Raw genomic sequence first — 21,604 nt, forward strand, 5'->3', positions numbered from 1 at the left:
GGATCATCTTCCCCCACGAGTTGCTGGCCTTGTTTGTCCAACCCCCTGGCAGCCCAGTCAAGCCTCCTAAATCCATCGCTGCTGTTGCTTTTCTTCCCAGCCCACTAGGAGCAAAGTGAAGACATGAACTCCATTAAGTACTTCTCCTCTCCAGAGAAGTTCCAGTGCTCCCTGATTCGTGGGAAGTCTGGGAGAGGTCATGCTGAGGTGTCAGCCTGTAGTCTCCCCTCCCTGTTCTTAGCACACTAGTGTAAGAGGGATCCAGGGTACATTAAAGTTGGTCATCCTTCCCTCAAATGTTAGCAAGCCTAAGATAATCGGCTGACTTTCCTATTCTACCTGTCAGAATCTTGCAACATTTACCAGAAAGCTAGAGAAAAGGTCTCTTCAAACAAATAAGTTTGGGAAATGCTGTGCACCAGGCCCCACCTACACCACCCCAGTTGCTCACATACATATTAAAGAATAGAATTCTGTACTAAAGAACTCGTTTCACTTAAAGTTTCCACACTTAATTGAATCATCTAACATTCTTTCATTTCATGTAACATGTTTAAAGAAATGCTCGTGTAGAGAATTCCAAACTAGATAGTAACAGACCAGGTTTCACATGGAAGCAGGATTCTGGGCTGAGGTTTAAAGTATTTTAAGATGACAAGAGACTCCTTTCTCCGAGGGAGAAAAGTGCTTCCAGCTACCTCAAACAAGCCACTAGGATCCTCAAGTCAATAGCTCCTCATTAGAACTTGGACTCAAAACGTGAATCTGGTGAATTCTAAATGCTCTGGGGCGGGGTGGCTTTGGGTGGGGTGGGGATGGCTCAATGGTAGAATGCTTGTCTGGTAAGAGTGAGGCCCCAGTTCTACAAAAACAAAACAACAAACAAAATAAAACAAAAACCAATAACTGAATGCTCCCAGGGGTAGGTGACACATTCCCAACCTAAGGACCACAAGAGCAAATGCCTGCAGAGGCCCAGGGAAGCTAGTGTGGACATAAATTCATATGTCATTGACTAGTGGAGATTGCAGCAAATTAAAAATGGCATGCCAATCAACGCCTAGAGCTCTATCATGGATCTTTTGATTTTTTAAGGGAAGCTGATAATCAGATTTGTATTTGATGTCTCTGGATCCTTAAATGTTGACATAGATTGGTATCCATATCCATATCTTTTTAAAATTATGGGCCACTGGTTTGCAATTTTTGTGTTAATTTTATTTTTATTTTTCATGCCTATTTAATACTTTTCACAAGAATTGTGGAGGATGTAGACAGTGAGGACTATCCCAATTATCTGTATCTTTAAATATGCTTAATAATATAAGCATAATAATCAGAAAAAAATATATGCAGCTGCATAGTGACTGCTAATAGTAATACAGAACCCACTTTCCCCAGCGTGTCCTTTTCTTTGGGAAATTTTCATAAGTCGTTCAAGTTTTCACTTTTAAAAACTGTCAGTAGCAAAGGACATGAGGCAAGGAGTTTGGGAACCCAAAGCCAATTCCTACCTGGCTACAGTCTGCGGATAGGACCGAGGCCAAAGAAACCACCAGGAGTCTCCCAAACAGGTCTTCTTTCCCACTCCACAACTGTACCTTTGTGTGTGAGGCACCGATACCAGGAATGTTCCTCCCTTTCTTTGCCTGGCTATCTCACTCTGATTGCTCCAGATCTGACCCACACATTTGGATACATTAGACAATGCCCCCACCTTTCAGCCTAGATCAGGAGGCCCCCCTTGGAACGCCCACGTACCTATGAAGGTTCTTAATTGTCACTGTGTGCTTAAATGACTGTCTCTCCCCAGTACACAGCTTCGGGTTTTACTTTGGAGTCCCCAGCACTCAAGATATAGCAGGCACCGCTACTTAGGGCACAGCAGGCACTCAGCATATGTTTAAATGGTGCATAAATACATTTGTTCAGTAAGGGCGGGTCAGATGATTTTGGTGGTCTTACCCAATCATGAAATATTATGAAAAAATTCTTTATTTACCTCTACTGGCCTCCCAAGGAAATTCTTCTCGGTCACCTTGTAATGGTGGAAGTTACCTTTGTTCTTGTAGGAGACATTGATGTCCATATTCAAGTGGAGTTGTTTAACCAGGAGTGAATATTCTGTCAGGCCCTCGATGGCATTGATTGTGTCCTATCAACAATCAGCAAGGCACGAAACACGTTGAGCTTATTCGTATCCCTCCGCTGACAAATGCCCTTCCTTACGAGGTGCCAGGCATCATTGTCGTTGGAGGCAGGACTCTAGTGCCCAAGCACTGGTGAAGGTCCCCATTGTGGAGGTGGCAGGGAGGTCTCTCCCTACTCAACAAGGATGCTGCTGTCAGCAGCGACAGAAAGTATGCGTGGCCTCAGACCTGGGTCGTCTGCGTATTCTGCCCACGGAACCTCAGGCAAGCCACTCTGCAGAACACCCCTGACTCTGCGCGAATCTCTCTCTGGTATTTCAGTCTCGTTTAAATACTGTCCCTGCAAGGACAAAAAAATCTCCCTTCCTAATATTCCCTGTGTTAATGTGCCCCTTCTTCCCTGTGTAGCACCCATCTCAATTTACGATACTTGTATTTATAGTTAGTGGCCTGCCCCGCTGTCATGTTCCATTCATGGTGAAAGTGGGTACTGTATCTTTCTTGGTATCCACTATGGTTTGATTGTGTCCCTCGGGTTCGGAATGGAAACCTAATCCCCCAGTGTGGCAATTTTGGGAGACGGATTCTAATGGGAAATTTCTGGGTCATAGGGCAACTGCCCTCACTAATGGAGTAATGCCATTTTTGTCCCTTATAAAAGTATGAATTTGACGCTCTTTCGTGTGTGATCGTTCTCTCTCTTTCCTTCTCTTGACCTCTCTTTGCCCTTCCTTCATGGGATGGTGCAGCAAGGAGGCCCCTGCCAGACGCTGGCTCCTTAATCTGCTTCCCAGCCTCCCAAACCATGAGTTAATACACTTCTGTTCAGTGTAAATTGCCTTGTCTGTGGTATTCCGTTGCAGCGGCAAAAAACTGACTTACATAACATATATTCCATTTAGTAGGTAAATATGATAGCTACTCAAGAAGTATTGTTGAAGGAGTAAATTTATCATTTTGGACATCATCTTCCTCATCTATAAGATGAGGAAATGTGGCTAGATCCGAGATGTTAAGTACACAGCTCTTCTGCCTGTGCCCATGGAAGCCAGTGCTAATCAGTAGGGCATTTTTTTCTGCTAAGCCTACAGGAAAGACAAAACCCATAAGATGATCACTAGATTAATCCTGGAGGACCTCCGTACTATATATTTACATGTATCTATAAATACATGTAGCTATACAAGCTCCATCATTATTTAAACATTCAGAGGACAGGAAAGATGGTAACATTTGAGCTAAATTTTGGATACAGATGTATATAGTCACGTTCTGCTTAAAATGCATCATGACTATACATTGCTAGGCAATTCCATCATTGTGCAAACATCAGAGTATCTCATACAAACTGAGATTTTAGGACAATCACTCAACATGGCCTCTTGATAAACAATAAAGAGATGTGGTCAACACAAGATGTATGCGGTCTTTGCAGGTGAAATGTGGCATGCTGTTTAACAATAAGTTTTTTTTTGTAAGTAGAATGAGTATGCTCTAAAGTAATGTTAGGAAGTGCATGTAGGGGTGGAGGGGCATAGGTCAGTGTAGAGCAGGTGCTTAGCAAGCTCAAGGCCCAGGGTTTAGTAATCCCCAGCACCAAAAAAAAAAAAAAAAAAAAAAAAAAAAAAAAAAAAAATATATATATATATATATATATATATATATATATAATCAATAGATAAACCAGTACCATACTCATTTATTATCATTATCAAGTATTAAGTACACAACTGTGTGTACTACGCTCTCCTATGGCCAGTAGTGCAATAGGTTTGTTTACACCAGCGCCACCACAGGCAGGTGAGTCGTGAGCCACACTTTAGCATTATGATAAGCACAGGTCACTGGGGAACAGGAAGTCTTCAGTGCTCCATGGAACCACTGTTGTGTCTGTGGTCTGTCACTGACTGAAATGCTAGTGTGTGGCACATAATAGAACATAAGCTATGCATAGTCGAATGATTGATAGGTAGGTAAACATATAACCGTGAGTGTTTCACTTTTTAGTTGTTTTCTGCAGGGACGGGGACATCGGTACCTTTGTCTACATGGTAACCACTACATGTTACCTGAGACATGATGTACTTGTTAATAATCTTACCGTCTTTCATGGTGTCTAAGATCAGAAAGGAAGCCCTGGGCTGAGTCAGGAGACGCGAGTCCTGAGTTAGGTCTGCCACTAACTCCCTGCGGGAACTCCCCGGCTCCCTTCCCTCTCCACAGGGGAAGGCTATCAGTGCAGACGGCTCTAGGGGCCTTCACTTCTGAACATTCATTTTTAACTATAACGTGCTCATTTGGTGGGCAAAGCATGGAGACCAGAGTAAGGGGGCATGTGGGTGTGGGAAACAATAAAAATGTCTACAGGGGGGTCAAAGAAGCCACGAAATACTACCTGGGTGGAGTAGAAGCCGCCTCCGTACCTCTGCTCCTCCGCTAGCCATTTGATGATTGGGTTGACATAATTCATGTCTTTCAAGCTGAGGCTGGTGAGCAAGGCATAGGCGGTGGTTTCCACCATCCCTGCTGTACCAGCGTTAGGCGTGGAGCTGCCTGTGCGCTGGAGGCTGTCTTTCCAAAAGCGGTAAATGGGTGGATTACCTGGTATCAATACATCACATTTATTAATATGATTAAAAATTGACTTTGATGCCACTTTAGTAGTGAGTATATATTATGGCCTTCTCATGTGAATAAATTATTTATTTTCTTTATATGAAGAAATTCCTCAAGGGACCAATACAAAATGAGATCCATTAAGACAGCTATTTGTCTTTATTTAAAAGGTCAACATGGAAAGGCCACATGTACCAGGGCAAGGTGCTTCAGTGGAGTGGAAAGTGCAATAAGCTGGAGATTAACAGACCCAGGTGCCAGTCTCTCCTCTAGGACTAACACTTCTGTCAACTCGGGCAAGTTCCCTTGGTCTGGTGGAACTCAGTCTCCTAATACTTCATGTAGATAATACTTTCTTCCCTGCAGTGAAACTCAAATGAGATTCTAAATGCAAAAGTATTTGTAAACCAGAAAACACCATGCATATGTAAGAGATTACTACTATTATTGATGCTACGAAGTAAATTGGAGAACCTTTCTCACTGAAGAAAAGAATTCACATCCTGGGAATTATTAGATACCACCCACATCCTTATTAGGTCTTTTATTATCTTCTCCCAATTTAAAATACCAAAGACAATTTCATATATGCAGCACTTTTCATAACATAGATTCTAAACTCTCTTTCTCTCTTTATATATGTATATATATACACATATATAAATATATGTATATTAATATTATTATATATAGTAATGCTTTAGTTGAGTAAACCAGTCACCTTAAATCCTTTTTGGAACAAATTATTATTTTTTTAAACAACAGTATATTTTGAAATCATTCTTGAAGGTTAGTAAAAAATTCCATGTGTCTGTTTATGATGCATTAATTGCATTATTTTCAGGATCTTGGGCAAGAGACTTTCCCATCCCTCTCAGAGACTCACATTTGCTACATTTGAAATGAAAGATTTAGTTTAGGTTCTGAAAGAAACTTCAGCTTGAACATTATTTGAATTATTAAGTTTTCTTCTAGCTCTTAAATTCTATGATTTTATGATCCATATCATAAAATGCAAAACTAAATTAAAATAAAATTAAATTAAAATTAAAATAAAAGCATAAATTGCTTTTGGGTGATTTTTGAAGTATCTTACAAGAGGCTCGGAGGTATGTGATAACAGTCACTTTTACAGGATGACAGAAGCGAAGCTTTGTAGGCCGTAAACCTGTTTAAGTTTCATCCATTTTAGAGACCCCCTCCAGCAGCAGGCTCGAGGGTGCCCAACTGTGCAGATGACCTCTGCTTCCTGAAAGAATAGAGGCCAGGCCGAGTGCTCCTTTGCTCCAAGTCCTTCCAGGGCGTCCCTTCTCACTCCAAGTGGAAGTTAAAGATCTGGGGTGCCCTCTGGCCCTCCAACGCTTTGAGGTGCGTGAGACACAGATATCCCTTGCTCTGGAGGGAGGCTGCCCTGAAGCAGGGCGTGCGCCTTGAAGAGGGGAGCATAGGCTGGATTTCAGCTTCAATCTGCCAGCTGCTTGGGTGCTGCTCAGTTTACATATGGCTGGTCCTCCCCAAACTCATGGTGCAGCAGGGATGGGAGGTGGAGCCTAATGGGCAGTGTCTGGTTGGGGGCAGGTCCTCATGAGGGGACCAATGCCTTTTCTCATGGGAATGGGAGAGCTACCCTCGGAGTTCAGTCCCCTTTTCTCTTTCCGCCATGTGCCCACTCACCCATCTGCTTTCCTCCACAGGGCTTCATCAGAAGCTGAGCAGGGGCTGGCACCATGCTCTTGGACTTCCAGAACTGTAAGCCCAAATACAACTTTCTCCTCTATAAATTGACTCATCTCTTCCATTCTGTTACAGCAATAGAAACTGGACTAAGGCAAATAAATGCCTTAATCATTGCATAACATATACAGAACCCTGAAGAATTCCTGGAATGGCCTCCAGTGTGTTACATAAGCTTCCCTCACTCCCTCATCCTCTCCTTCCCTGACTTCACTTCCTGTTCCTCATCTCAACTTCTCCATAGTCACACTGGCCTCCTGCTATTCTTGGAGCACCAGGCATGCTCTTGCCTCGGGGCATCTGTGCTTGCTGTGTCTCCACCAGAAACACCCTTGTAGCACCAAAGGGCTCTCTTCCTCAACTCCTTTCGGGTCTTCACTCACACACAGTCACATACGGGACTGTATGATGACGTCTCAGTCAACACCGGGCTGCTTATACAGGGGCATGTACCACAGGGCCTGGGTGTGTACCAGGCCTGCCTTCCAGGATTGTGTGAACACACTCCACGTGCTCCCACAATGGAGAGACCCACTGCCCATGCATCTCTCAGAACACAGGTGGCTGGCAGTCACACACAGCCGCACTGTCTTTGTGAGGCTTAAGCCGAAGCATCTTCCCTAGCATCCCAACCTGTCCCTGCTCTTAACTTCTTTTCCTGCTTTATTTTTCTTCATATCAGTTACCACAACCTGTTGGCAGTTTCACTTTCATATCATGCTTTCTCTCCCCTGTGGAATGTGAGCTTCATAAGGGCTAGATTTTTTCCCCTTTGGGGTTGGTTTTATTTGTTTCTTTATTCCCAGAGCCTAGAACAGTGCCTGGCACACAGAAAGTTCCCATAGGACACTCAACACACCCTTTTTGAATAAAGGAATGAATACGTATTTACTGCATGAGTGAATAAATAAATGAGTAGCAACATTGTCACTGACGTATGATGTCTTATTCCTTGAGGGCAGGGACTGTGCCTTGCTCAACCTCACGGTCACCTGCTTCCCCGTGTTAGCAGACTCCATGTGCTTAGTAAACACTTGCTGAATAACTGTGCAGAATGAGTCTCACCTTTAACCAAAGCTTCCTTCTTTAAGGCCGAAACAATTAACCGGAACCGTGGGTGCATTTTATCTCCCAGTGAAAGAGCATAGGCCACGATGGCCAGAGTAAAGGTGTTCCGGGGCGGGAGGGCGTTTTCATGCAGGAAGGAGTCAGCTTTATTTAGGGCTGTGTTGATTTTCTGGAAACAAGAGCAGAAGAAACCTAAGTTTGCTTGGTCAAGCACAGCTCTCGGGGCGCACCGTCCCGGGCAGGGGAGACGAGGGTGGGAGGAACACACTCGGTGGACACGGACAGTGTGTCAGCAATGCAAACCCTTCTGAGAGAAGGGGAAGAGCATCGTTGAGAAGAAACCTGGTCGTCCACATCGGGTCAGGCTTCTCACCTCTAACTCCCACTTTCCTTTTAGAGTTTGTCCCTTAGCAATGTCAGTCCTGGCCTCTGGAAAGAAGTGCCAAGCACAGACAGAACGTTCCCCCTTCCCTTTCAGCACAGGGGAGACGGTGCACGTGTTCAAAAGAAATTACACTCAAAACTACAAACAGCAGGAAAATAGAGCCCCATTGCCAAAGAGTTTCTGGTCCTATGAATTCCTGGGAAAAGGTTTCTGTCACTTTGGGTGGAGACCACTAGAGGAGTATTGTATCCACAATGCGCGGGTCGGGGGAGAGCCTGAAGCATGTGGCTGCCATCCCGCCTGCTCCTCCTCTCTCCCCACGCTCTTCTCACTCACGTGGCCCGGTGCCAACTGGTCCGTAGGCACCTGGTTACCTGGTGTAACTGCAAATGCTCATTAAACAACCTGGAAGTGTTTTGGTTCAGGTTCTGCAAATCCCCTTGGGTTTTTCCATCTCAGCTCTGTGTCCTGGATTGACTCTGCTGTGCAGAGAGGAGTATTTAACCTCAGCTCCAGGATCTAGCTCTTCCCACACCAAGATAACATCTCCATTAGCGTCTGCAGGCTTCTATGTTGGTTCACTTAGGAGGATCCTCTTTACTCCCCTCAATTTCCAAGCAAGCAAAACAGCACCACCCAAAGGAGCAGACCTGTGCCTGTGTGGCCTAAATACTTGCGAGCCACAAAGCTTCGATTACTAAATTTAACAGCAACACACATAGAGCAATACTTACAGTAAGAGAGGGAAGCTGCAGACACTGGGACAGTCCCTCACAGTCCCGTTACTGTGCCAGTTCTACAGTTTTGTAACCTGTGCCACTGGGTGATTAAGTCACCTTATTTACAGGTCTCAGGTTTCTTAAGTGTCAAGGAGTTGAGACGCCATGGTCTCTAATAGCTACCGTAGTTCCCCAAGCCTTTGATTCTGGAGTTAGAGTCATTTTCAAGTAATGTGAAAAGGAGGAAAATAAATCTTTGAAACAAAGTGTCCTCCAATTGGTGGCTTCCCGTGTGAGACACCGCAGAAGCTGGAAGGGAAAGCAGACTCGTACTTACCAGCAGGGGGCATATGTCAAAAGCCTTTCTAATGCCAATGACAGCAAAGGCTGTGAGGTACAAGGCGTTCTCTCCAGCCTCCACAGGCAAGGTGCCCTAAAAACAATGTGTTAAGAGAAAAGTAAAATGATCTGGTTCTGATTTCTCTTTGAGACTCACCTCCTTGCTCCCTTCACGCACCCCCGCTGTACTGCTCACGTTCTCCATGAGCTCAGGTCTTATTCCAGCGCCTTCTCTTGCCCGTCTCCCCGCCGCACCCCCCAACCCCACCTCGTACCTCTTCACCACCCTCAAACTCTCCCCCTCCATGAAAAGGACTCCTCTCCTGCAAAGCAGAGCTCTGGTCTTTGTCCCCTACTCTTCCCTCCGAGGTAGTGCTCACCCAGAGCCACGCCTGCAAGACCTTGGTGAGGTGGACCTGCCCTCCAGCTTTATTTCACGTGGCTCACCAGCCAGTTCTCCAGGTCCCGGTTCTTTAAATGAACCTCCTCCCCACCCGCTGCAATTCAAAATGCCAGGCACAACAGGCGCATGAAAGGATCCTCAACGCCACTAACCATCGGGGCATTGCACACTGGCACCCGTTAGGATGCTCTGGGCAAGAAGACAGGCAGTGAGTGTTGGCCAGGACACAGAGAAAAGGGACCTGTGCGAATGTACCGTAGGCCAGCTAGCGCGGAAAACAGGTTCCTCAGAAAGTGAAGAGAAAGAGTTAGTATCTACCAATGCCAACACTGGGAGTATGTCCAAAGGAAAGGCCACCAAGCTCTCAAAGCTATATTGCCCCTCCCACATGCACTGCAGCCTGATTTACCAAGGCCAAGATATGGAATCAGCCTCAGGGTCCATCCATGGATATGGGGAATACAGTGCATATACACACAACAGAATATGACGCAGCCTTCAAAAAGAAGGAAATCGCGGCACTTGTGATGAAATGGATGGACCTGGAGGACGTTATGCTGGATGAAATCAGCCCGTCTTAGAGAGGCAAGTCCGCTTATGTTTGGGATCTAACAAAGTGGAACTCACAGAAGCAGTAACCAGGACCAGCAGCCGGGCTGGACTGGGGAGAGATTGGCCAGATACAAAGTTTCACTTAGACAAGAAGATCCATGGAAAAACACTGAGACTACAGCTAATAACAATGTATTGTATATCATTGGAAAGCTGCTAAGAGGGTAGATTTTCAATGTTTTCACCACAAAATAGGAGTGTGAAATAATATATATGCTGATTAGCTTGATTGAAACATTCCACAATATATACATACAGCAAAACATCAGGCTTTATGCCATAAATAAAAACAATTTAAATTCTAGTTAAAAAAAGAAATCTATTAATACTGATGGAAAAACATCAGGCATGCTGTGACTTTACTTGGAATGCTCTTTCTGTGTCCCTCCTGCTTCTCTGAGGAGGCTGGTCAACACATTTTTTTTTCTAATTCCTCCAATCTAGGTTAGATCCCCTGCTTTTAGATATACATGACAGTAACGTCTATTACATACATGAACTATGACTTCTCGTTCCTGTGGCTTCCGGTGATGTGGAATTACACTGGTCGTGCATTCTTATATGGAACACAGGAAAGTTCTGTCCTATTCATTCTGTCTTTTCCATTCTAATTCCCACTTCCTTCCCCTGATTCCCCACTGTCCAATCTGGTGAGCCTGCACCCCCCACCCCCCACATTGAGACTCAGCATCCACATATCAGAGAGAACATTCAGCCTTTGGTTTTTTGGGGGATTGACTTATATCACTTAGCATGATAGCCTCCAGTTCCATCCATTTACCAGCAAATGCCATAGTTTTATTCTTATTTATGGCTGAGTAATATTCCATTGTGTATATGTGCCATAATTTCTTATCTATTCTCCTAGGTTGTCTCCATAGCTTAGCTCTTGTGAATTGAACTGCTATGAACACTGATGTAGCCATGTCACTATAGTATGCTGATTTTAAGTCCTTTGGGTATATGCTAAGGGATGGGATAACTGTGTCAAATGGTGGTTCCATTCTGAGTTTTCTGAGGAATCTCCACACTGCTTTCCAGAGTGGTTGCACCAATTTGCAGTCCCACCAGCAATGTCTGAGTGTACCTTTTCCCCCACATTCTCACCAACATTTATTACTTGTATTCTTGATAATTGTCATTCTGACTGGAGTGATCTCAGTGTAGTTTTAATTTGCATTTCTCTAATTGCTAGTGATGTTGCACATTTTTTCATATGTTTGTTGACCATTCATATTTTTTCTTCTGTGAAGTATCTGTTCAGTTCCTTAGCTCATTTATTGACTGAGTTATTTGTTTCTTTGGAGTTAAGTTTTTGAGTTCTTTATATATCTTGGAGATTAATTCTGTACCTGAGGTGCAGGTGGCAAAGGTTTTCTCCCATTCTGTAGGCTCTCTCTTCATGTTCTTGATTGTTTCCTTTGCTTTGAAGAAGCTTTTTAGTTTGATACAACCACATTTATCAATTCTTGATTTTACCTCTTAGACTTTCAGAGTCTTGTTAAGGGATTTGGTTCCTAAGCCAACATAATGGAGTCTGGGGCCTACTTTTTCTTCTAGTAGGCACAGGGTCTCTGGTCTAATGCCTAGGTCCCTGATCCACTTCCAGATGAGTTTTGTGCAGGGTGAGAGATAGGGGCTTAATTTCACTTTATTACATATGGATTTCCAATTTTTCTAGCACCATTTGTTGAAGAGGTGATCTTTTCTCTAATGTATGTTTATGGTGCCTTTGTCTAGTATGAGATAATTGTATTTATGGGTTTGTCTCTATGTCTTCTATTCTATACCATTGGTCTCTGTGTCTGCTTTGGTGCCAATACCATGCCATTTTTGTTACTGTAGCTCTGTAGTATAGTTTAAGGTCTGGTATTGTGATGCCTCCCGCTTCACTCTTCTTGCTGAGGATTGCTTTGGCTACTCTGGGCCTCTTATTTTTCCAGATAAGTTTCATGACTATTTTTTCTGTCTCTATGAAGAACATCATCAGAACCTTAATAGGAATTGCATTAAATCTGTACAGCACTTTTGGTAGTATGGCTATTTTGATGATATTAATTCTGCCTATCCAAGATCATGGGAGATTTTTCCATCATCTAAGGGCTTCTTCAATTTATTTCTTTAGCATTCTGTCATTTTCATTGTAGAGGTCTTTCACCTCTTTTGTTAGATTGATTCCCCGATTTCTCTTTGAGGCTATTGTGAATGGGGTAGTTTTCTTAATTTCTCTTTCAGTACATTCATCACTGATGTATAAGGAATGCAATTGATTTATGGGTGTTAATTTTATATCCTGCTACTTTGCTGAATTCATTTATGAGTTCTAGAAGTTTTCTGTTGGAGTTTTTCTTAAGGTCTTCTAAATATAGAATCATGTTGTCAGCAAATAGGGATAGTCTGAGTTCTTTGTATCCCTTTAATTCTTTCTTCCGTCTAGTTGTTCTGGCTAGTGTTTCAAGGATGATGTGGAATAGAAGTGGTGAAAGAGGGCATCCTTGTCTTGTTCCAGTATTTAGAGGGAATGCTTTCAGTTTTTCTCCATTTAGAATGATGTTGGCCATGGACTTAGCATAGATAACCTTTACAGTGTGGAGGGATGTTCCTACTACCCCTAGTTTTTCTAGTGTTTTGAACATGAATGGATGCTGCATTTTGACAAATGCTTTTTCTGCATCTATTGAGATAATCATGTGATTCTTATCTTTAAGTCTTTTGATGTAAATTATGTTTGTGATTTCCAACTTTTGAACCAACCTTGCATCCCTAGATCCCCTACTTTCAATGAAACCATTTTCCCTTTTTCCTTTTCCTTCTCCCTTCCCCTCCCTCCCTTCCTTCTTTCTTCCTTTTTTTTTTTTTTTTTTTTTTTTTTTTTTTTGTACTGGGGACTGAATCCAGGGCTGCTCTATCACTGAGTTACACCTCCAGTCCTTTTTATTTTTTATTTTGAGACAGAGTCTCTCTAAGTTGCCCAAGTTGGTCTTGAACTTGGGATCCTCCTGTCTCAGTTACCTGAGTTGCAGGGATTACAGGTGTATACCACCATGCCTGGCTCTTTTTCCTCTTCTTAGCATGTGCCACACACTTGAAGTTATCTGGTGTCTGACTTCTCTGCTGGGTCCCAAGCTCAGTGGTTGCAGGGGCCACACTTCTTTTGTTCACTGCTGTGTCCCTGTCATCAGGCCCTTGACTCATACTCCAGAGGCATTTATTAAGCAAATTAGTGATTTGTACCCCACTTTCTCTACCAGTGTATGGACTCCTTTGTGGCAGTGATATTATCTGGGGTCCATTCTTCCCACCTCTTCTGTCCTACCATGCCTCAAATAGGTTCTTGCATCTATTAGGCTCAGTGGATGGTTGTTGAATGAATATGGATGGGTGGATGGGTGAATGGATAGATGGGTACCTGGGTGGATGGGTGGATGGGTGGATGGGTGGATGGGTGGATGGGTAGATGGGTAGATGGGTGGATGGTTGAAGGATGGATGAGTGGATGGGTGGATGGGTAGATGGGTGGTTGGTTGAATGGATAGATGGGTACATGGGTGGATAGTTGGATGGGTGGATGGGTGGATAGTTGGATGGGTGGATGGGTGGATGGGTGGATGGGTAGATGGGTAGATGGGTGGATGGTTGAATGGGTGGATGGGTGGATGGGTAGATGGGTGAATGGATAGATGGGTACATGGGTGGATAGTTGGATGGGTGGATGGGTGGATAGTTGGATGGGTGGATGGGTAGATGGGTAGATGGGTAGATGGGTGGATGGTTGAATGGGTGGATGGGTGGATGGGTGGATGGGTAGATGGGTGGATGGGTGGTATCTGAAGAAAAAAGTGATATAGAATTTACTGTTCAAATAGTACCTTGATGATGTTAGTTGCCCCAATATTATGCTATTGATGTAACAAGAGACCATTATGAGATCCACTGTCAGTCTTGGAGGTCACTTGTGCTTGATGTGAAAGGGACTAGATTAGAACAGGCAGAAAAAAAAATTCTGTTGAATCTTAAGTAAGCATTCTAAGGTGCAGAAGAAATTTCTGAGCTATCTTGGAGTGTTGTAATTTCTTTGTAATTCAAGTTTGTAAATAGATTTAAATCTCAGAAAACTCATTATACTTTTTAAAATAAACTGACCCCCATCTCTCTTACTAACAGGATCTAAAGAAGTTCTCGTCTTTCATGACAACACCTTGATCTGAAAGAAGACTCTGAACTTTCGGTACAGATTTCACACCAAGGGAAGGTAGGCAAATTAGTACATTATATTTATTCTGAGATCTCTGGAATTTAGCTCATGTGAGCCACAAATGCCTGTTCTACCAGTTATTTATCTGACTTCAGGGAGCTACCTGAGGATCTCTCCACTTCAGAGAGTATAGGAGGGCCTTTAGTATTCTTTGCCTCTTCACAAAAGGAGTTTCCTACCAGATCACATATATATTTTTCCTCTTTTCTTCATCCTCCCATAGTAGAATGAGAATGAAACTCAAATTCATAAACAAAATTATTGCTAGTGTGTACATTTGACTTCCTTACCTGTAATTTTATTGGTTGATACTGAGAATTTTCCTTGAAAGATCCATTTTCCAATTGACAATTCTCAACCAGCCATAGTAAAGAATTACAAATGGAATTTTGGTTCTGCTGTACGTATTTATTTACTTGTCCAAGTACTCTTAAAGCAAAAGCTGTTAACCTTTAAGACAAAAATCAAATAAATGTTTAGCACCCTGAATTCCTTTGGGCTTTCAATTTGCAGGGTATGTTAGTTCATACAATTTTATGTTGCCAAAGAAAGTAAAAAATTTGAAACACACGATTCCAAAGGAAGTCGCCATTTTACAAGGTGATAAGAGAAGATATTTGAAAGATCTCTAAAACATTCAGTCAATAATAAATTCGAACAGCATGTCTTCTGTGATTACAATGGTGTTAGCTAGCACATAAGCTAAAATTGATTCCTGATGACAAAGAAAAAAGATTACTTTCTCTAGTTAAAGAAAACCAAGGTGAAAGAAAGAGTTTTGAGTCAAGATACTGATGCATGAACACAAGTCATGGAAGAGTAAAATTGTAAATTCTAAGTGGTAAAATGTGCACAGCACTGGCATCTAAATCACTAAAGCTTGAATTTCCTTTCCCAACACCCCCGGAATGGTCTGTCGCACTTCTTCCCCTTGAACTCTGCCATTGACACAAAACTTGTCACTACACAGGAAATTTTAACATCAGGATTACTTAGACAAAAGGCAATTTCAGGCTCTGTTAGTATCTAACACAGAGCTTTCAGGCAGGATGGAATTCGTGACCTCCCCAAACACCTCTTTCCTCTCTAGCTGCCCAAGAGCCCCCAACACTCAGCCTCTCAAGGTCTCAAACTCAGACCACTTGACTGCCCCCTCTACTTCCCCTCACTTTAAAATTTAGAATTTTTTTTAAACTTGCTGTTTAAAAATGTATTTTAAGTAATTGTTTTCAAGAGGGAAAACTTTCATATGATTCAAAAAATTTAAATGTATAAAAGCATAGATAATGAAGACTCTTCCTCCCACCTGTGCCCTGCCCCCACCTTCCAACAGGCGGCTAATACTCTTTTTTTTTTTTTTTTTTTTTTTTTTGCCGTGCTGGGGATTGAACCCAGGGCCTTGTGCTTGCAAGGCAAGCACTCTACCAATTGAGCTATATCCCCAGCCCCTAATACTGTTTCTATCGGATCCTTCCGGATAGTAAACACAAGAAAATGAGCTCCCTGTTACCCTACCATCCCAGCCACACCAAAGCAGCAGAATATTTACGTTATCCTGTACTTGGCTTTTCTCATTTAATAATACATCTTAGAGTCTATATTAATGCGGTTAGTCTATATTAATACATAGTTTCCTTATTCTTTCACAGATGATTTTTACAGTATTTTGGTACAGATACACGAGACTATTTTAGCTGTGAACCTATTTATGGGTCATTAGGTTGTTCTCAATCTTTGTTTCAATAGCTTTATTTTTTTTAATTATTTTTTGATGTTAATTGGGGTTTACTTCTCCACAAATGGGTCCCTTTTCTTAATCTCCCTCCGATGACATCAGAAGGCCAATTTCTATTCTGTTGACTTTTAGGGGAAAGAATTGAGAGAGCCTCTTCCTGCAACCCCCATGTGCTCCCAAGCAGGAGGAACACCCATGGATCGGTCATGACCAGAACCCTCACTGGCCCACATTTCATGCTGGGGCTCCCTTGGGATGTAGCTTCTGGAATCGCCTTCTGTTAGCAGCCTAGAGAGGCCTAAGAGTGGAGTCAGAGGCCACCTGTTAGCTATCTGGCCACTTAAGTACCCTCCCTGGGCTTCAGTTTCATTTCTGAAAAAGGCAATAGCAATAAATGGGAAAAAGTTCTCACTTCTGGAATCTGTTATGAGGGTTAGTCACATGACCACACCTAAAAATAGTTCCGGCTTACAGTTATGTGTCTAAGTGTGTATCTCTGCCTCTATTTGGTCCTGCGGAGCCCGGGCCCCAGGAGTAGATATTTAGATAGCTCTTCATTAGCAATGAAGCAAGAGCATCTGGCTCAGCCTTTTTGGGTCTCTTCTCACTGACCTGTCTCTTTTCAGATGGGTCTGAAATTCAAAATTTAAGTGTGAGGAAAGGAGAAATTGTGGATTATTTGACTTGCATTTGTTCTAGACCTCAGACTACCTCTAGAAGTTCTTGTAGACTGGCTTAGCTTCTCCAGCTTTATAATTGGGTCTGGTATACTAAGAATTTATAGTGGAAAAGAGTGTTTGAAACCACCCTGAAGAGAAATCTAACAAAATGTGATAAAACTGAAAACATGCATGTCCTACATCCCAGAAATTCTACTTCTGGGGATATATCCTATAGAAACCCACAGGTGCGCACGAAAAGATGTACAAAGATGCTCATGTGAGTGTCGTTTCTGAAAACTGGAAATAATTATCCATCAAATGAGAATGGACAAGGAGGACAGTATATGTGGAATATCTGTAGAATGTAATACTGCATGCAGCGGGAAGAATGCAGATCTACCTATACTGCTAGACCTAAAAAAGTAAATATTGAAGGAAATAGGCAAGTGGCAGAATGATAATAGCTAGTTTGATACTAGTTTTGAAAACTTAAAAAAAACACACACAAAAGGACTCTTTATGAATTATAATAAACACCAAAAAGTTCACAATCATTAATTCTGGGTTTTGTTAATATGAGTGGTATACTTTTTTGTATACGTGTACTTTTCAAAGTATTAATGATACTTTTTTCTATCTTTTATTTTTCAAGAAAAATTTTGAGGGTATTCAGGTGCTGGCTGTTTCCTCTTATGCATATTATTTCTTTGAAGGAACTGATGGAGTCGAGGGCAGTACCCCTTGCACACAAGTGCTCCTGGGTTTCTGGCTGAGCACTCAGCCTTGCCCCGACCTCTCGAAAGACTCAGTGCGAACCTGGAAGTCATGCCGCCTTCTCTCGGGATTTCTGTTCTCCAGGCCTGTTTCCAGTTCCTCTTGGGGCAGTTTCCCGTCTTCATTGACACCACCCGACTCTAGGAACCCAGCGGTGATCCTCTGGTTGGTGTGTCCAGGGACCCATGAGTCTTTGAAAATGTGCCACCCACACCCAATTCTCAACTGTGGCACTTGGTGACTGATTGGACTTGGAACCAAAAGGGAAGGGAGGGGTCAGAAGCCAACCGAGGATTCTGACTTGACAGGTGGGGTGAGGGTCGGGCATTGCTGCGCACTGATGCAGGGAACAGAGGAAAGCATGCTGAGAAGGAAAGAGTGAGTCTGGCACAAACTGTGCTCGAGGCCTTTGGCTGCAGAGCTTAAGAGAGAAGGTAGGCCTGGAATTAGGGAGCCATCAGCATTAAGTTATGGAAGTCAGGGGCAAAGATGAGATTGCACAAGGAGAGATTACAGGACATAAGAGGCCAAGGAGGAAATCCTGGGGACTCTTGAGTTAAAGGGAAAAGCTAAAATTAAACTTTTAAAAATGTGTTTCACATAGTGCTACCTACAAAGCACCTGGCACACTGTGTTTTGTTAAGTATTTTGTCAAAGCATGATAGTATTTTTTGAAAACAGACTGCCATGTGGACTTTTAATTCATTCAAACTATCTGTACCTCAAATTATCAGGATTACAGAAGTAATACTATGTTGCATACTTATTGAGCACCAGGTATGTACCAGGCATTAGGAATATTTGAGACTGCTTATAGGCAGCTTATGTTCTAATGGAAGAGACAGATGGTGAAATAAGCAAGAACGTTAGTACTATATGTTAAGGAGAAAAGGAACACACAGAGAAGGATAAGGAGTGATGGAATGAGCTGGTGTGGTGGCGCACACCTGTAATCCCAGCAGCTCCGGAAGCTGAGGCAGGAGGATCTCAAATTCAAAACCAGCCTCAGCAAAAGTGAGGTGCTAAGCAATGCAGTGAGACCCTGTCTCTAAATTAAATACAAAAACAGGGCTGGGGATGTGGCTTAGTGGTTGAGTGCCCCTGAGTTCAATTCCTGGTACCAAAAAAGTGCTGTAATGAAAGTGAGTTGCAATTTTAGATAGAATGATAAAGCAGGGGCCTAAGAAGGTGACTTTTGGTAAAGACCTGGAGGAAATAAGGGAACCAACCTTGCTAACACCTGGGAGGTGGTAATCAGACAGGGAACACTCAGTGGAAAGGTGCAGAGGTGGAAGCCTGCCTGGCGTGGAGAAATCATATAGATGAGGGGAGGCAGAGCAAGATCAGATGGTGATTTCTCAATTAAAAGTTTGGGTTTTGCCCTGGGCAAGATGGGAAGTTCCTGAATGGTTCTGAGTGATGTGGCCTAACTTGTGTTTTAACAGAGTCACTCCAGCTGCTGTGTTGAGCACAGACCAAAGAGAATCAAAGTCTGCAGTCAGAAGGCTAGAGGAGGCTAGTGCGATCATCCAGAGAGGATGCTGGCTTGGGCTAGGATGGTGTTCTGGAGTTGGTGAGAACTAGTCAAATTCAGGATATATTTTGAATGTGCAGCCAAGCATATTTACTGGACCAGATGTGGGTTGTCAGAGAAAAGGAGGAGTAAAGAATGAGATAGGCTTTTAGTTGGAGCAACTACTGGAGGAATGGAGTTCCCATGATGAGTGTTATTCTTTAATTAATCAACTTCTATATGACAACACAAGTAAAAAATCTACTTACCAAGTGCTGGCACTTCCGCCCTTCCACATGCTGTAAGAGTGGTCAGCATTTTTGTAGGACATGATGCTCACCATCCCTAAGAAGCACCAGAAAAAGAACACAGAGCTCCCCTGAACTCCATTTCTACTCAAAGGGTATCAGCCCCTGGGAGCAGTAAACTCCCTTTGGTGTTGGACAGCGAGCATGTGCTCTGTGGCCAACACTCAACTTTTCAAAGGAGGTGCAGGAATTGCTCGAATTGGGAATTATCAACTAGAACATTCTAATCTCATTCAAAGAGGAAGGAAGTGTTCAGTAGGGTTTGGAATGCAGGTGTCTTGTCTCCCATCCAGGCATTTTGGAAAGTTAAGCCAAAATGCTAAAGAAATAGTATCTATTTATATAGTAGGATCCAACCCATTTTTTTTGGCTCAAATTCTTTTATAATTAAGTTTTTCATAGTTCATAACTTAAGTGCTAGTTTAAGTAGATATTTGCTTTAAAAAACCACTGGATTATTATGTAAAATAGATTATTTTTACCTTCTTTTATTTTTTTCTTCAGGTTCTGTTTTTTAGTTAATGAATTAGGATGAAAAATATTCCAGTGATTTCCTGTTTCCAGGTAGTGATAAACATAGAATACAGGGACGATGCTCATCAGCTCTGCCTCTGCACTGCCCTTGGGGAGGTGGGTTAGGATGTCAATGCCTTCCGAACTCAGAACAGTAGAGAGCACTTCACCTAGAAGCAATCCTGAAACAAAAAGAAATCAGTCGACACACCCCTTTCTATCACCTTCTAACAGTGTACTCTAAAGACAGAAGATCAACCATCTCTACTCTGCTTCTCAGAAATGGTTGAGGAGAATGAACTGGATAGGAACATGAACTTTAAAGAATCAAAAAGAGAAGACTTAAAAGATATCATTATTATATGGCGGACAGGTTACTGCCTAGGGAACATGGCAACTTGGTTTCCATTCAACCTGATAGATTTAGAACATTGTAAATCATACTAACAATCCTTCCATGAGGCAAAGAGCCAGAGAAGGGAGTGCTGAATCACTCTGCTACACCTCCCTGTGCAACCTTAGGCAAGCCATTTTCTTATAAATCCAACATTTAAGCAGCATTGCATGTGATCAAAAAGGTCCTTTCCGGTAGGAATGATCTGTGATTCCAAGATTTTGTCTGAGATAAAACAGTCAGGACATTCTATCATTTTGTGGTAAGTTATTGAATTGTGAAGGCCAGAGACCAGGAGAAACCCACCAAAGATGTCGTTGTCTGCAAACATACTGGAGGGAGAGAAGCTCGCGACAGTTGGAAGGTATGTGCCCCTCCAGAACCTACGCTGAACCCTAATCTCCAAGGTGGTGGTATTAGAAGTGGGACTGAGAGAGAGATGACGACTAGGTCATGCAGGCTCAGCCCTCATGGGGATTAATGACTTTATAACAGAGGTGTGGGAAGCTGTCCCCGCCTTTTTATCATTGAGCCCCTGTCTTTGGCCTTGTGAAGATGCAGCAACACAAGGCTACTTGGGAAGCGGAGAGCAGCCCTTGCCAGACACCAAATCTGCTGTCATGTTGATCTCCAACCTCCAACCTCCATGACTGTAAAAAATACATTTCTGGTCTTTATTAATTACCCAGTTTGAGGTATTTCATTATAGCAGCACAAATGGACTAAGGCTCCTCTGGGACTGGTCATTCCATAGGGCAGTGGGCACATCACGAAGCCTTCTGTGGAGCAGGGCTGGTTAGGACCATTGAGTCCAGAAGCAGCTGCACGCCCATTTTAGAGACGTCTCTGGGCCCACGAGAGCCCTTATCCTCCACCATGGGAGAATTAATCTCCATTTGAATCAGGTCAGTGGAAGAGGACAGCTGCAGAAGTGACCAAGTGTTTGAGGGGGCATGAGTGGGAGTAGCGAGGGACAGGGTATGCTCAAAGGCAGATCTGTGTGTGTCGGGAATCGCAGAAATGGAAATCACAAGGATATTCGATTTTTATGTGAAACACAAAGTGAAGTAAGTAATAAAATGGAATTTGTTAATTTACCTTTTACACTCAAAATCCTTTTGACACTTGTTTTGGGGACCAAATCTAATGGAATCCTGTATGGGAATTCCTTTCGTCTGCTAATGGCACCTGTAAATCAAAAAATGATGAGATTTACAGACTTCTTAGGGGAAGAGACTCTTCGCAGATTATTTATAAGTTACCTACTGCCAAATAATTTTTCAAAACAAAAGACGTCAATAATAACAATTAAAATCTTAAAAGAAAGAAAACTCAAATCCTAGGCTTATATAATCTTTTTATATAAAATATTAAATTTGGCTGTAAGCTTCCTGCCATGGAATAAGTAGGATATATCAAATTTA

General features: G+C 42.7%; 1 protein-coding gene across 2 annotated transcripts in view; it reads right to left on the minus strand.

Annotated features, from left to right (window-relative positions):
- Positions 1–21,604, minus strand: part of C5 (complement C5) — a 100,602-nt gene that overhangs the window by 16,970 nt on the left and 62,028 nt on the right. For both annotated transcript variants that reach the window (XM_079112704.1, XM_079112705.1), the window contains 8 exons: positions 21,279–21,368; positions 19,756–19,968; positions 19,235–19,310; positions 14,572–14,731; positions 9,010–9,105; positions 7,566–7,737; positions 4,546–4,751; positions 2,003–2,155 (listed from right to left, as the gene is read on the minus strand). In XM_079112704.1, the coding sequence (XP_078968830.1) occupies positions 2,003–2,155; positions 4,546–4,751; positions 7,566–7,737; positions 9,010–9,105; positions 14,572–14,731; positions 19,235–19,310; positions 19,756–19,968; positions 21,279–21,368 (1,166 nt within the window). The remainder of the gene's footprint in view (positions 1–2,002; positions 2,156–4,545; positions 4,752–7,565; positions 7,738–9,009; positions 9,106–14,571; positions 14,732–19,234; positions 19,311–19,755; positions 19,969–21,278; positions 21,369–21,604) is intronic.

This window comes from Sciurus vulgaris, assembly GCF_902686455.1.
Source record: "Sciurus vulgaris genome assembly, chromosome: 15".
Taxonomy (NCBI): Eukaryota; Metazoa; Chordata; class Mammalia; order Rodentia; family Sciuridae; genus Sciurus; species Sciurus vulgaris.